This window comes from Oryza brachyantha, chromosome 5 (assembly GCF_000231095.2).
Source record: "Oryza brachyantha chromosome 5, ObraRS2, whole genome shotgun sequence".
Lineage (NCBI taxonomy): Eukaryota > Viridiplantae > Streptophyta > Magnoliopsida > Poales > Poaceae > Oryza > Oryza brachyantha.
Window position 1 is genome coordinate 213,406 of NC_023167.2, and position 15,575 is coordinate 228,980.

At 39.8% G+C, this 15,575-nt stretch overlaps 2 protein-coding genes across 3 annotated transcripts; one reads left to right on the forward strand and one right to left on the reverse strand.

Moving 5' to 3' along the window:
* Positions 1-943: 943 nt before the first annotated feature.
* On the reverse strand, positions 944-10,725 carry LOC102710302 (methionine S-methyltransferase). 2 transcript variants are annotated; one of them, XM_040523887.1, is made up of 12 exons: positions 10,402-10,725; positions 6,509-6,702; positions 5,787-5,993; positions 5,608-5,703; positions 5,084-5,272; positions 4,722-4,910; positions 4,412-4,648; positions 4,169-4,303; positions 3,541-3,861; positions 3,252-3,431; positions 1,806-2,771; positions 944-1,498 (listed from the first exon to the last, which is right to left on the reverse strand). In XM_040523887.1, exons 1-12 carry the CDS (start codon positions 10,697-10,699, stop codon positions 1,184-1,186), a joined length of 3,327 nt encoding a protein of 1,108 aa, XP_040379821.1. In that variant the 5' UTR covers positions 10,700-10,725; the 3' UTR covers positions 944-1,183. The 2 variants fall into 2 exon arrangements, with proteins under 2 accessions (XP_040379821.1, XP_006653945.2); XM_006653882.3 differs by lacking the exon at positions 10,402-10,725 and adding an exon at positions 7,639-8,033.
* A 2,607-nt stretch (positions 10,726-13,332) lies between these two features.
* LOC102710588 (ras-related protein RABA2a-like) lies at positions 13,333-15,481 on the forward strand. The gene is made up of 2 exons (XM_006653883.3): positions 13,333-13,626; positions 14,821-15,481. The coding sequence occupies exons 1-2, from the start codon at positions 13,456-13,458 to the stop codon at positions 15,310-15,312; spliced, it is 663 nt and encodes a 220-aa protein (XP_006653946.1). The 5' UTR covers positions 13,333-13,455; the 3' UTR covers positions 15,313-15,481.
* The last annotated feature ends 94 nt before the right edge of the window (positions 15,482-15,575 follow it).

A 15,575-nucleotide genomic window follows, 5' to 3' on the forward strand; every position in this document is an offset into this window, starting at 1 on the left:
GGAAACTAAACGGGGCCAAAGAAAAAAAAACGCGTAGCCTCGAAGAAGAAAAAAAATGAGTCACCCGTCACGACTCACGAATCACAATAGGAGATGACTTCGTAGTTAGTACTACTGTTGTGAAAAAAATTATTAATCATATATATATATATATATATATATATATATAGATTTATTATATAACAAAAAGTCTTATACTATAGGACGGGACAATTATTTTCCAAACAATCATAATAGGAGAAGCTCACTGATGCCAGTTTAAACCATACCATTTGATCGATAAACCACAAAATATGGATGCATTCAGTTTATTAACAAACGTTCCAAGGTGCCTAAAGTATTTGGCAACAGCTACGGCACTCTTCTAAATTTTGGGTTGACAGTCATTAGGAGCTAATGATGCCAAATTTTGTTAGGATACAATATGGGCAACAAACTAAACACAACCAAAATAATCTTGCTCTTCCAAAATTTGGCAATGTCGTCAACTTATTAACATTTGGAGTGCCAAATTTTGATTTTGGTTTAATTCATTTTGCCAACAATTTGAACGGCCCCTGCTACTCTACAAAGCACCAAACTTGAACTGCTCTAAATACATTCAGGTCGAGATATTTCGTGTTTTTTTGACGAGAAAAAATGACACTACCATTACCATATACCTACTCTTTTAGAAAATGTAAGGATTTATGTTACATGTTTTCCAAAATACACCAGAACACCCCTACGTCTAGGTGTATTTTGAAAAACATATAAAGTAGAAATTTTTATATTTTACAGCGGATGGAGGGCAGAATTCGATATTGTTATATATGACGGTGCATCTAAGCATCTTACCGTGGAAGAAATGCAGGCACAAGATAGCAGCAGAATTTTTTTTTAAAAAAAAGAAAAAAAAAACGGAAGAAGCATCTGCTGCTGAAATAGTATATGCCAATGCCAATTGCCAATATATCCATCCTTGATCCTTCAGACTTACGTGATTCCAAATGCCAATACTATCATTCATTCATTCACAGCACAAGTGCATGCATCCCATGCCGTTATTCCTTTTCTAAGCACAAAAGGGTTCTTCAATCAGCCACGGACAGGCTCTACCAACGGATAAAAAGAGTAACAATATATGCATTACAGTGGTGGCTACATTTCTTTAGGATTCAGCTTTCACGACAATGCTTTCGTTTTAGTTACCATTCATATCAGAACCCTTGCTTCCCAGAACCAACTCGTTGAAGCGAGTTATGCAGCCCACTGCACGCTCGAACTCGCCGCTCTCCAGAGCAAAGCTGAACCTGCAGTGATCCGGTATCCCCGTCCATGAGCTGCTGTTTATGCACAGCCCTGTGGACCTCAGAATGGCTTCCCTGATGTTGCAGCCATCTAGCTTGCCCTCGAACCCCTCCACCTTGATTGTTTTGCCAATGTAGCCAGTCGGTCTCGCCAACATCGATATGCCACCGCGACTGCCGGCAACATTCCAGCCACAGCTCTCGAGTGTCTGTTCATTGCATAAAAAAAACAAAGGAGATGTAGAAAATGTTATGCCTAGCTGGAAATCTCAGAAAGCCTGGTGTGTGTAGTGAGTTGCAGTGTTGCGCAAAATATGCCTACTAAGTTGCAGCAAGATCATTTCAATGTACCAAGATGGACATAACTAGTTTTTGAATATCAACTATCATGGATATTAAGGCTACTATGTTCGCTTTCAGTCATGCCAATATGCCCTTGCTCTTCCTTCAAAGGGAACAGAACTGTGAATGAAAGCTAAACTGGAAACAGCATTCAGAATGTTATGAGAAGCTAACCTTTATCAAGTGGCCAGCACGACTCTTTAGTGTCTCCTTCTGCTCCATGATGAGATTGGAGAAGCGCTCATCCTTCTGATTCTTCAGGCCCAGTAGTTTTTTGAAAGTGTACTTCAGCGTACTGTGGGGACGACTCAAGCTTGGGAAACTGTGAAATGTGTCGACCAAGGATGAATCATTCAAAATTAGGAACCCAAAATCATGCCCTGCTGCAGTCAGTTCAAAGGACAGCTCTCCGAGAAGAGCAACAGAGAATGAGGGATTTGGACAGTTCACAGCAGAAAGACATCTTTCCAAATTCCATCGACTCCAGCCGTCAGTTTGGAATTCCAGACCAGAAAAAGAGGTATCTATCACTACTCTAGCTCCATATTTAACACAAACAGAAAGGAGCTCTTGAATATCATTGTCACTGTACAGCAAACCAGTAGGGTTAATTGTGGGGCCAGAAATATAAACCCATGGCCTAGATACTGTCTCAAGTGTGTCAGCTAGAACCCGTGGTTCAATCTTGAAGCCTGAATCTAACTTTGTTGGAATAGTAACTGTATTTACATTCACAAACTTTGCTGCCAAGACATAGTGCCCATTAGCTCCCAAGGGGAAAAGTAAGGTACCCTGGTCTTGGATGCAGCAAAGAACAAGCTTGTTGAAGAGTGCAAGACAGGTGTTGCCATATATAATTTCAGAACAAAGATCTTCTGGGAAACCATAGCTATCTTTCACCAGCTGTTGAATGCTAGAGCGAACATCGGTTTCAGATTCAGTTATGTTCTGCCTAACAAAACTTTCAAAAATGGAGGCATTCACTTCAGAAGGCACTGGCAAGAAGCTGCGATCTAAATCCATATGAATAACACCAGATTCTTTGGGGTCAGGAACGAAGAATTCAGCTTCTTTTAGGGTAGACATAGCTGAATTCGAAAATCCAATCATCTTCTGAGGTATCACTTCTGCAGGTTGTCTCTGAAAACGAGCAAGAGAAAAATTAAAAAGACCACAAACCAAAAAGGAAAACCAAGGTCATAAAACAGTCTCTAGGTCATTGGGAATTTACCAACTTCACTCATAATTAGACATAAGATAGAACAAATAAAAAACACATTAAACTCTTCTAAGAAAGTTAGCTGTTTATTATTAATGTGTGCTATCCAACAAAGGGGTACCAGTCCAAAATATAAGAACTACTAGATATCAACGGTCACCATAAGGATCTATGAGGTTAAGAATAACAGGCAAGTCATTCATAGAAAAAGCCAAACGGTATATTTGTAATCGAAAAATAATTTGTGAATAAAACTTTTATATACGTATACTTAGTGATCTAAAAGCCCAGGTTAGAAAATAAACTTCGGTGAAAACACCAAAATCAACTCCAAGTTTAAGGTTGAAATTCAAATTTTGGCTTATAAACATAAGCAAAAGCGAAAAGATGGGGGTGTTTACCTCTTGTTGTGGATGTCGGTCCGCAATTTGAAATGCCAGCAGCTCATGGAAAAGACAACCGTAATAGTGCTGGCTGATCTGAGATGTGTGCCCTTCCAATAGCTCAATTGTTTGTGATAATGCCCTATAAACAGCTTCATCTTCAGAAATGGCAAAAGCAACTTCCAGATCAGAATAAACCTGCAGGGATTTATCCAAAATAAGATAAAGCAAATGCCACAAAAAAATAATACAGTAGGGAGATTAAGTTTAGTCAATTAAAATTAGCTGCTGCAATAGTTACAGGCACCTGATTCTTCACTAAACCACACAGTATAGCTGCATGGAAAGGTAGGGTCTTTCCAGCAAGGTATTTCAATACACCATTGGAGCTTGGCAAACTAGACAACTCCAGATGCTCTGAAATATCAATGAATAACCGGGAACCAACATCTTTCGTTACACTTAATAAGTTCTCAAAAGCAGCACTTGTGATAGCCTCAAACTGGGCCATGCCAGTAACAACAACCTGAGGCTTCAATTTCCTGATTAACTCAATCAACAGATCAGATTGGCGGGGTGCCTCAATTACGGTAACTGTATCTTCGGCACGGTTACAATCTGCTCTTCCCTGAAATTTAAAAAGAGGTAACGGCGTCAACATTCTTGTATTCTATAATAGAATGGGTGTCTTATGAGTCTTGCCCATAATTTCTTCTCCACCGCTCCTTATGAACAAGGTTTTTTTATTAAAAAAAGAAAGGAAAAAAAGCGAAAGAAAAATGACATGAGACTACTAAAGAAGAGATCAGATGCACCAAAAAAAATCTGGACGATGTGTACAAGCTCCAGGGATAAATCCATGTCTATGTATTATTTTGTTTGTTGGGAAATATGCAGAACCGTGATCAGTTATAGAAAGAGAGAAATTAGCGTACCTCAATTGCTAAAGATGTTAACCACTGCTTTGGCAGATGTCTGGTCAGATGTTCATCAACAATCGCAAGTGCAGGTGAGAATAGTCGAAGAGCATTTTCTATTGCCACAGCGCGGGAAGGGAAAACAACAACATTCTGGAGGACCAGGAAATATATATACAGGTAAGGAATGATAAAATAGGTAGATCTATTGATTTCTAGTGAGTGAATGTAATTATAATGATAACAGACACCAAGTCTTACATCGGGAGTTAACGGGATATGGTGGTAACTCTTCATAAATCCAGCCACGAGACTCCGGAAGTTTAGACACCCAGCTGGTGGCTCACAAGGATTGTATTTATTCTCCTTCAAAAAACTAGCTAGGTATGCTAGGAAAGGTATTTTTTCATCAGCAACAGAATCATCATCAAAGGACAAATCCAGGGAGCTGCTGACTTCATGGAATCCATCTTTAAGAAACTCAAATATTTTCTTCACCTGAAAGTTATCTGAATTAGCATTGTTCCTTTCATTGCAGTACTTTAAGAAATATAAAGAGTGCACAATAAACCTGGTTGGGCTGGCGAAGTTGACAGCTATACACAGACAAAGCATGTGAAATACGCCCACCAGATTTCATGTATGCCCAAGCTGTGCGTGCACAGACAGGCTGATCCCCAACAAGATCCATGAAAAACTCAAAGCGATGCCGGCTATTTTTCTCAATTTCAACTAAAGCTGAAATATCTGTGTCAGCAGCCTGCAATGAACCCAACTAGTTAGTAATATGATTAACCATGATAAACAAATGGAAGTGCAATGCAAAAGCATAAACTAGTAGATGAAAAGGCTAGGTCCTTACTAAAAAGGTATTGCGCAATATAAATTACAATTTTTGATCAATTAGCATCTAATTGATAACAGCATCACTACCTGCATAATTTTTGTCTGCCAGAGCTTTGTGATACAAAATCCACGGCGTCGAAATAGGCGTTCACAGACACCTTGTCCTGGTCGACCACCCATGTTAAATATCATAATACCCATAGGTTTTATGACTGATATCCCTTCTTCAACTGCCCGAGCAATCAACCCAAGGCCAAATTGGTCCTCAACAAAACCCTGAATGCCGCAAGGTATGCAGTAAGATTAAAAGCACAACAAATACACAAATTCAAACTGGAGATAGCTATAGACATGTTAAGGTGGTAAAATTATTTGTAACATCACAGCATAAATTATTATCAAGTGCTCTGCAACAGCACAAAACTTTTCTACTTCTAGTTTCAATATTTCATCTTCTTGCCCCTATTAGTAAAGATTGTCAGTTCATGTCCTTACCACTACTCACTGATTTTTCTATCGATAAATTTGTGAGTTTGCCTGACTTGGTATTTCTAGAGCAATGGACTACTGGGGTTAAAGAATCTGACAACTGATCAAGTACAGATGTTTACCTGAAGAGCACAGTAGTTACTCAAGGAATACAAGAACTCCTCACTTGAATTTTCAGTTACGATCTTTGACATTGCTTCTGGGTTCGGGTTAAGAATCTGAAAAGGGGGGATTTTGAGAGTAAGAGTTTTCCTTCTGTATGGTTATTTTCACAAAAAGGAAAACTAACAGTTGACTGTACCTGTGGTATGCATCCAACGATGCGGTCAAGTTCTATTTTGTTGTCCCTACAGTAAGAGAGAAGATCAGATTCGTAGAATTCAACTCTATCCAGCAATGTTTTCCCCTCCCCATCATAGATTGGGAGACCATCGTCGTCTAGTGCATTCAAGTAGAGGTTTATCCATGCAATCTTGACAGCTCTTGGGTTTATATCCAGTCCATAGACCTTCAAAAGAAACAAACAATTCTCAGCTTGGATTGCGAACAAAAAAAAAGGCTGAACTAGTGAGGTAGCATAGAACAGGCGCTAATTAGTTAGATAAAACGGTATTTCAGTTTAAAATAGAAATTACATGTTAGTTTTCCTTACTACTACCTCCGTATTTTAATAGATAACATCATTGACTTTTTGTCACACGTTTGAACATTTGAATAAGACGAATCGTCAAACGTGTGCCAAAAAGCCAACTATGTCATCTATTAAATACGAAGGGAGTATTCATTACCACAGTACACCAACTTTTTAACAAGACTGAAACAGTTCTGAGGTATAAAACAGTTGCCTTGGTCAAATTTTAGAAATTTTCAATAATCGTGTCTAGACTTATCAAACAAAATTAGAACATCAATGTATTACCAAAACTCATATTTGGACTTGAGTTAATGTATAAGCGCTGCAGCTTCTGCCTCTATATCAGTAATGATGAACTAAAAAAATGTACACAGGAAAGAGATGTCAACCTTCGAAGGGGACCACTTTTCTGCAAGCGCAATGGATATCCAACCATTGCCACATCCCAGCTCAGCTACTGTCTTATCCCTGAAAATGGAATCTGGATGACGATTGAGGCCCTCATAGAAAGTGAAGGACCAGTCTTCAGGAATGAAAATGCTAGGTATTTCCATCATTGTTAGCTTCTTTCTCTGCTGGAATCCTACAAACATAATAAATTTGTCAAGTTATGGAAACCAAACAATAAATACTTACAAGACAACGGGGAAGGGGGGGGGGGGTCATGTATTGGTATAAAAAAGTAGGAAGGGTTTACCATTGAGGCAACACACATAAAACAAAAAGAAAACAATAGAAGAGGATTCCTGTCAGGTCCATACTCCAGGCAATCTAGAAAATTGTTCTGATTTAAACACTATTATGCTGCCCAATATTACTTCTAAGTATATGGTTGGCACCAGGCTTATGCCATGTTTTTATTCTTTTGATGATAAGTCGGGCAGGGCAGTTATGCCAAGGAAGAAATTAGAAAATGTAGATACCCTTCAACAGAATATTCTTTTAAGAAAAAGACAATCAGGCAGCATTGTGGTTTGGTGGTTGGGTTCGTTATTTTATAGTATGCCGAACAGAAGGCATAAATTATCCAACTACCTAGACAAATTGTTCCCAGAAACGGGACATGTGGATCAAATCTGGCCACAATAAGCAACAGCATCACACGTGATAAGCAATCTGGCCAGAATCAACAGTATAGCATTATCACATATAGTGAACATTGCAGACAAGTGTTGATCCCACTCGAATGTATAACCGTTTGCGAAAGGGGTTAATATACATGGTGTTTTTTTCATGGGCAAAGTGAGATGAGTGCAGTTACTTCCCCGCAAAGGGGGGGGGGGGGGGGGGGGGGGGGGGGGGGGGATCAATAATAACACGATAGTGTCTTTTTCAGTATTTGCTTTTGGATCGCGTATAAAAAAGTTTTATTTGTATGTAAATATGCCGTTGGCAGACAATCAGATCGCCGAATCTGCGGGGTCGTCTCCTCCCCAACCACACCACGGGAGGAGAAGGGAAGTCGAGATCTTGGGGTGAGTGGGGTGGTAGTGTAGTGAGAAGGAAAGGAAAGGGGTACCTTGGAGGTGGGGGTCGTCGAGGAGGACGTGGTGGATGCGGAAGTGGAAGGTGCGGAAGCATTCCTCCCCGGCGGCGGGGCCAGCGAAGCGGCGGCGGACGGCGCCGAGGAGGCGGCGGGCATCGGCGCGGGAGGGCGGGTGGTGGAGGCGCTCGAGCACCGCCTTGGCGGCGGCGTAGGCCGCGTCGCCGGAGGCCGCGCAGGTCGCCAAGAAGGACTCCAGCTCCAGCTCCAGGTCGGCGGCGGCGGCCATTGGATTTCTACTCTATAGAATAGAATAGATCGATGGGTTGGGTTGGGTTTGTTGGTCTGCAGAATAGAATAGAAATTGGCGGGCAGGGCAGGACTCGCTTTTATATACAACGAATATACCCCGTCCGATACAAATACTATTCTTATTAAGGAGCAGGACAACATACTCGATCAGGATTCTGTATATGTTACGACAATACTAGTATTTTTGTTTTCTTTTTTCCTTTTTATTAAAAATGCCCTCCCTTGTTACTTAAATACAGTATATGATACCCCCTCTTTTTCTCTTTTTTCTTTACACCATTGATTTATACTATTACGATTTGTTTTGCTACTACGAGCCTGACGTATATTTTGCATGTTTACGTAAACTTTTTGAATAAAAAAATAGTGATAAATATGTTAAGTAGTCAACAATATCAAATATTAATAATCAGAGAAAATAATACTGCTAGACTTTATTAAGTCAACTATAAGTACCTCTTAGAATATTTAGTTTATAAACGTAGATTCATATATGCATTTTTTTTACTAAATAGTACTTTTACGATATTATAATTTTGACATATATTATTAATTGTTACGGTCTAACGGAAATTCACCCCCCAGAGTTGACCAAACCAATAAAATCAACATTGTCATATATTTAATATAGATGATATTATTATTTTTCTTCAAATTTACTTTACTTGGATACTTACGAAACTGTTCTTAATTACTATTTGTCTTCATATTTTAATGTACGACGCTTTTGCTTTTGTACATGAAGTTTGGTCATTTGTCCTATTGAAAAATTGGAAACATTACTTATTTTATTGTAGCTTATTTTATCCCTATAACTACTTTAAGCACAATATTTTAAAAAGAATATTTGTACAGTGTTTTTAACAAAATAAATGTTCAAACATCAATTCAAAAGGTTCATTATATATTAAAATCTAGAGAGAGTATTACCTTTTTTGGTGGAAAGTTCTCCAAAATAAAGGGGTAGGGAGAAAACTCATGGCCGTGGCCTTTATTTGTGGGTTAGGTGAAATCCTGAAAGTTGCATGCCAACTTGATGATTTTTTTCTCCCTTTTTGAACATGAACGCTACGTTGTTGCTATGTAGATTTCTTTGTCTTTTACTCAACTCTCACCATGTATTAATTACCACTCATTTCAATGGGTTCAAGGGATATTTGATCTTGGAGGACTTTTGCTCCAATGAAGATGAAAGATACTACTAAGGGGTTGTACCATAGGACAGGGGTAGAAACTGAAGGAGAAGATATCAGTGCAGAGAGTGCCAACCTGCTCACCACACTTTGTTAGGTTTACTGCTCCCTCCATTTCAAAACAAATCAATTTTTCGGTTTTTATACATGACTCATCGTCTTATTTAAAAAACTACGATTAATATTTTTGTTTTTATTACATGATAAAACATAAATATTATTTATTGTGTGACTAAATTTTTTTATAAAATTTTTTAAATAAGACGGATGGTCAAACACTCGACATGGAAATCAAAAGGTTACCTTTTGCACGGACAGAGGGAGAGGGAGGAGGGGGTAATTGCATTGTCATGTCGATCGATCTACTAGATAGATAGATAATATGCACAGCTTTAGATAGATAGATAATATGCACAGCTTTAGGCCTTGTTTAGTTCCTAAAATATTTTTCTAAAAACATCACATCGAATTTTTGAATATCTAAATAAAGCACTAAACATAGATAAACCAAAAAACTAATTACACAGTTATGAAAGAAATCTTGAGACGAATCTTTTGAGTCTAATTAGCCCATGATTAACCATAAGTGCTACAGTAACCAACATGTACTAACGACGGATTAATTAGGCTCAAAAGATTCGTCTCGTGGTTTCTAGGCCAGCCGTGAAATTCGTTTTTTTATTTGTGACCTAAAACCATTTCCGACATCCAATCAAACATTTGACGTGACACTTCTCCCAAAAATTTTCTCAATCTAAACACCACCTTAATTTGACTGAGGCAGTGTTATTATTGGAGTATTTGTTATGGATATATTATATCCATGCCTTCCCGGCCTGCAGTCATTTTGGAGTGCATAGACGACGTTATTGTTAATTTTCTCAAGTTGCTTGGCTGCGATTGGTCGGGCGTCGCCGTCGCTCTGCTGCATTATTCATACTTTTCAGACGATGTATACAGGTGATCGACACCGACCGTTTTACTTGTTTTATTTCTTTCTTTCTTCTGGTGATGAGACGACGACGAAGAAGAAATTAATATATATAATGAGAGGAGGAGATGGATCGATGAACACAGTACTCCGGCCGGCTAATTAGTATGACTCACGGTTAAGTTCTGATCGATCCATGGATCAGTACGTAGCAGCTAGCCTAGCTAGCGATGCAATGAAGAAATTATATATATACTCTATATAAATTGGTTTCTTGCTCGATCGATCAGAGTACGTAATCCATTCCGAGAAAATAGGCAGGCATGCAGCAGGCGTAATCGATGGATGAGTAGATATATATACCTGAGGCTGAGATGAATCGGCGGTCGTCGTCGTCGTTGAGAGTGAGAGGCTGCAGGACGGCGGCGCAGTCGAGGAGGAAGAGGTCGTGGATGCGGAAGCCGTAGCGGGAGAGGGAGTCGGCGGCGGAGCAGAAAGGGCGGAGCGCCGTGAGGAAGGCGCGGGCGGCGGGCCGAGTGGAGGGCTCCTGCAGCCGCCCCAGCAGCTGCTTCAGCTCGCCGTAGGCCACGTCCCCCGACGCCGAGCACCGCTCCAGGAACGCCGCCGCCGCCGCATCCTCCTCCACGCCGGCGCTGCCCATGCCTCGATCACCTCCTCCTCCTCCTCCCTCCCTCTAGCTAGCTCAAGCTTCTTGATTTGATTTGATTTGATTTGTTTTAGTGGCACGGCACGGGAGAGCTGCATCTGCATCTGCATGCATATATAATACAGCTGCCTGCCTGCCTGCCTGCCTGCGTAATTGTGGAGCCCACCATGCATATTTATGATATTATTTTGTAGAACCTTTTGTCATTAAAAATAGTTTAAACATCACTCTTGTACGTAATTTTACATATCAACACAAAATATTCAAATAAGTTAAATAATTAAACATAGATCGAGAAGTCATATATAGACGTGAAATAAAATAAGCTGGAGAAAGTTCAGTAAACACTATATATGGTCCATCCAATCGATTTTGATGTTGATTTTTCTTCAACCACAACTTTGCCATATCTCTCTCACCTTATATATCAGCCATAAACATCACTTTTCTTATATTTCATAGTGAAGCACTAGTTGTTTAGTTGCTACTGCAATTGTGATTAGCCACTCTTTTTTCAAGCCACATCTTGTCTGTAAAAAAAGTCTGGTGATGTTAAACATCATACTGATTCTTTTTAGAGCCCCAGTACGAAAATAAATATAGAAATCCTTATTGTACTAAATAATACTAATGAGGTCTTTACAATGTTTTATTTCTAGAATGGCACAGATCCAACGGCTCACGGTGAAATGGCGAAAGATATATTATGAAAGATATTAGAGGTACATAGGTACTAAGGGTTAAAACGTATACGATTAATTAATTATTAACTATAAAAATAGAAAAATAGATTAATCTAAATTTTTAAAATAATTTTCATATATAATTTATTTAAAAATACTGTCCAGCAGTTTGGGAAGTACGCATATAGAAAAAAAAGGGAATATATGTTAGTAACCGGTATTGTGGAACACGGCCATAACGGTGTTATTTGGCCACGTCAAATAAGGTGGCTTGGCTAAAAGTTTTAGATAAGAAAATAAATTATGCAAGAGTTTAGTTTAAAATTTAAAATAAAAATGTTCAAAAATAATAAAAAAAATCATATACATATGTGCCAATCAAGGGACCAGCTAGAGCTAGGATAGCGACCTTGCAACTTGTTAATGGAAATATGCATATTGTACCCGTGCGTTAATTACCTGTTGCAATCGTAAATTAATGCAAGAGCGAGCCTCACGTGTGTATATATCTGCATGCATGGTCGTCGTCCAGCCCAGCCCAGCCCAGCCCAGCCCAGCCCATCCAGCAGCAAGCAGGCCGAAAGCCCATCAACTCTTTGCACTAATCTTCTACATTGCTACTTAATAAGGAAAAAGAAAAGTACATTTTGGCTCCCTCAACTATAGACTGAGTTCAATTAGTGTTAAATCTATCGTTGAATGCATTTCTATAGCTTACTTATTTTGTGTTAATGCTAATAGGTTTACTATAAATTAAGTCAAATTTGGGCAAATTAACCTTAGAACGATGTAGAATATCTTTATTTCAGAATGGAGGGAGTAGTCAATATGTGATACCCCATTTTCTGCATTTTGTCAAGTATATGCTACATTTCAGAATGAAAAAAAAAGAGTAGTCGATGTGCATACAGTTGAAATCAAGTGATAGCAATATATTAGATTATCCTCAATGTATATGACTCAATCCAACCATATGTTGCTTCTCTTTGAGATGTACCGTAATAATCTTCACCATGTATATGGTAGAGAGGGCACTATTGTGAATCTCACGTTTGAAAGTTATTTTTGAAGGAGATAAAATAAGGGCTTGTTTGGTTCGTGAAAATCTACAGATATGGTGTCATATTGGATATTTGACTGGATTTCGGAAAACAATTTTGATAACTAATTATATAGGGTGTCAGAAAACCACGAGATAAATTTTTTAAATATAATTAATCTATCATTAGCACATGTGAGTTACTGTAGCAGGTATGGCTAATCATAGACTAATTAGGCTTAAAAGGTTCGTCTCACAAATTTCTTCTAAACTGTGCGATTAGTTATTTTTAACTATATTAAATGCTCACATATATATCCAAAAATTCGATGTGACAAATGAACTTAAAAGTTTTTGAAAATTAAACAGGGGCTAACAATGCAAGGGAAATGGAAAATGGTGAATTTTTTATTCCTTGTGGGTAGTCTTTCTACATATAGATAGCTTATGTTTTGGACTTCCGTAAGGATTACTTACGCAATGTATAATTACTTGAGTAGATCATAAGAGCTTAATACACATCCATATTGTTATCCAATGAATTGAGATATACCCTCTCACTTTTTATAGTAGAAGGTAGTGAAATATATATATATATATATATACACATCATTTGTCACATGTAACCTGTGATTGTCATATGTCCTGATGAGGAAGAGTTAAAAGACAGCCACAGGGATGCATCTTAAATTAACAACCTTTATAGCTGTAGTAGTATTTATCAATTTATTTCTACTAGTAGTAGCATCAACAGCAAAGTTAATTGGTGCCTGGCATGATGTTAAATTTGCCCTCAAGGCAAGTAAGTAAACGAGGACAGTGCCAAATCAGCAGCACGAATCTCGAGGGAGAAGGAACGGCGGTGGCAGGTTTGGGTCGGCTGTGAAGTGGAGTGGAGAAATGGAGATCTAGACTAGAGGTAGAAGCTGCACAGCAGAGCAGAGTAGCCCAGTCGAGGAGTTCTTGACGACGACGACGAGAGGAAGCCATAGGCAGCTAGCGATCTAGGTAGAGCTAGAAGGAGGTTAATGGCGGGGACGCGGCGTGCGGAGGAGGAGTACGACTACCTGTTCAAGGTGGTGCTCATCGGCGACTCCGGCGTCGGCAAGTCCAACCTCCTCTCCCGATTCACCCGCAACGAGTTCTGCCTCGAGTCCAAGTCCACCATCGGCGTCGAGTTCGCCACCCGCACGCTCCATGTACGTCCCTATTCCTTTCTTTTCTTCTTCCTCCATGGATGGGATGGATTCCATGCTGCAAGAACCCATCTTTTCTTTCTCTCTCTCGCGAGCGCGCGCGTGGATCTGCCGCTTTGTGCTATCGTCTAGCTAGATCGGGTCTTTTCTCTGCAAGAATGTCCAATTGATGGAACCAGGAAATTCATGGCGGCAGATCAGGGATCCATGCTAGCTTCCTTCTCTTCTTCCTTACCAATCTGCAATCCCCTGTCATGAGCTGCTCTGCTAGCTAGATCTACCTCCGCCCTTTTCGTCCTCTTTTCTCTCCCTCTCTCAATTTCCATGCTGCTGCTCAACCATGATCTAACTATCACCAGATTCATCAATTTCACACCACCTTCCTCAGTAAAAACAGTGAGCTATTTTTCTTTTAGAAAGAAGCAGATGAAAATAATAATAGCCAGCTAGGAGCAACGAGTGAAGTCACATACATGTGGATGATGACGAGATGCCAGCTGCGTGTGCGCCTTATGGGATCGAGTGTGATACCCTGATTGGCCATAACCCAACTGCACCACCATTAGTACGCGCTAATCTCAGCGTCACACTCAATTCTGTAGCTGACTTAGCAAGTACTAGCTGCTTGTTTCTCTCTCCACAGTAATAGTTTGCCTTTTCTTTTCATTTGAAGAAAAGCAATAGAGTTTCATTCGCACATCTTAAAGTTTGTTTCTTTCTTATTGTACTTGCTAGGTTTGACAGTTTCTAGCTGTGAGGCTTGACCTGCTCATGACCATCAAAACACTTGTTATACTCCGTATACAGTACGTACCGACCAAGAAATTGAAATTAGACAAGAGACTGTGACACCATGTTCGCTTCTTTGCAGATATTCCAATAGGTTGCAGTTCTAGTCAGAATGTACTCAATTGTTCAGTTTAAGAAAACCACCTAACTTACCACGACAAAGAAATAAACTCCCAGTGGCCTATATATGCATCCTTCTTATACTTGCTGCTTCGCCTTCAATTGCAGCCAATCCACATTCCTCCCAAGTTTCAATTTGAGGTTTCCTCCCAATATTCTCTCTCTCTTTTTTTTGGAATAGTTCTTGTGGCAACTGATTACAGTAGTTATCTCTATTGAATGTAAGTATGTAGGATAACACATGCAGTAGAAACTGAATGCATGAATCTTTGACTTCACTTGATGTAGGTGGAGGGGAAGATAATCAAGGCACAGATCTGGGATACTGCAGGGCAAGAGAGATACAGAGCTATCACCAGTGCTTACTACCGTGGAGCTCTAGGAGCAGTGTTGGTCTACGACGTGAGCAAGCCTACAACCTTTGACAACATCAGCCGGTGGCTCAAGGAGCTCCGCGACCATGCTGACGCAAACATTAGAATCATGCTCGTTGGCAACAAGACCGATCTGAAGCACCTCCGGGCCGTCGCGACCGATGATGCACACAAGTTTGCTGAGGCAGAAGGGCTGTCCTACATCGAGACTTCAGCTCTTGAGGCCACAAATGTGGAGGAGGCATTCCAGCTGATTCTTGGTGACATTTACAGGTCCATCAGCAAGAAGCCCGTGGCGTCAGATGAAGCCGGGGGAGGTGCCGCCGGGGCTGTCAAAGAAGGGAAGACGATCAATGTGGCCGCCGGTGATGCCAATAGTGAAAAGAAGCAATGCTGCTCAGCTTAGAACCGATCCTTCAGTTTCAGATGTCATTTGGTGTACCTTGTGTGGTGCTTGTGATTGTTCCTTCTTTTTTAAAGTTTTAAAGCTTCGTTGATTCATTTTGTCAGATATTTACCTTGCTATACCTGACAGTCATATATATTACTACCTAAAGCAGTTAATTACTATATATCATGTCAAGATCATTGGTTCCTCCTGCATTACTCTTGTCCATTTTTGAGGGCTGCATCTGTCAACATCCTGCTAATGAGCAGAAACTGACAAGC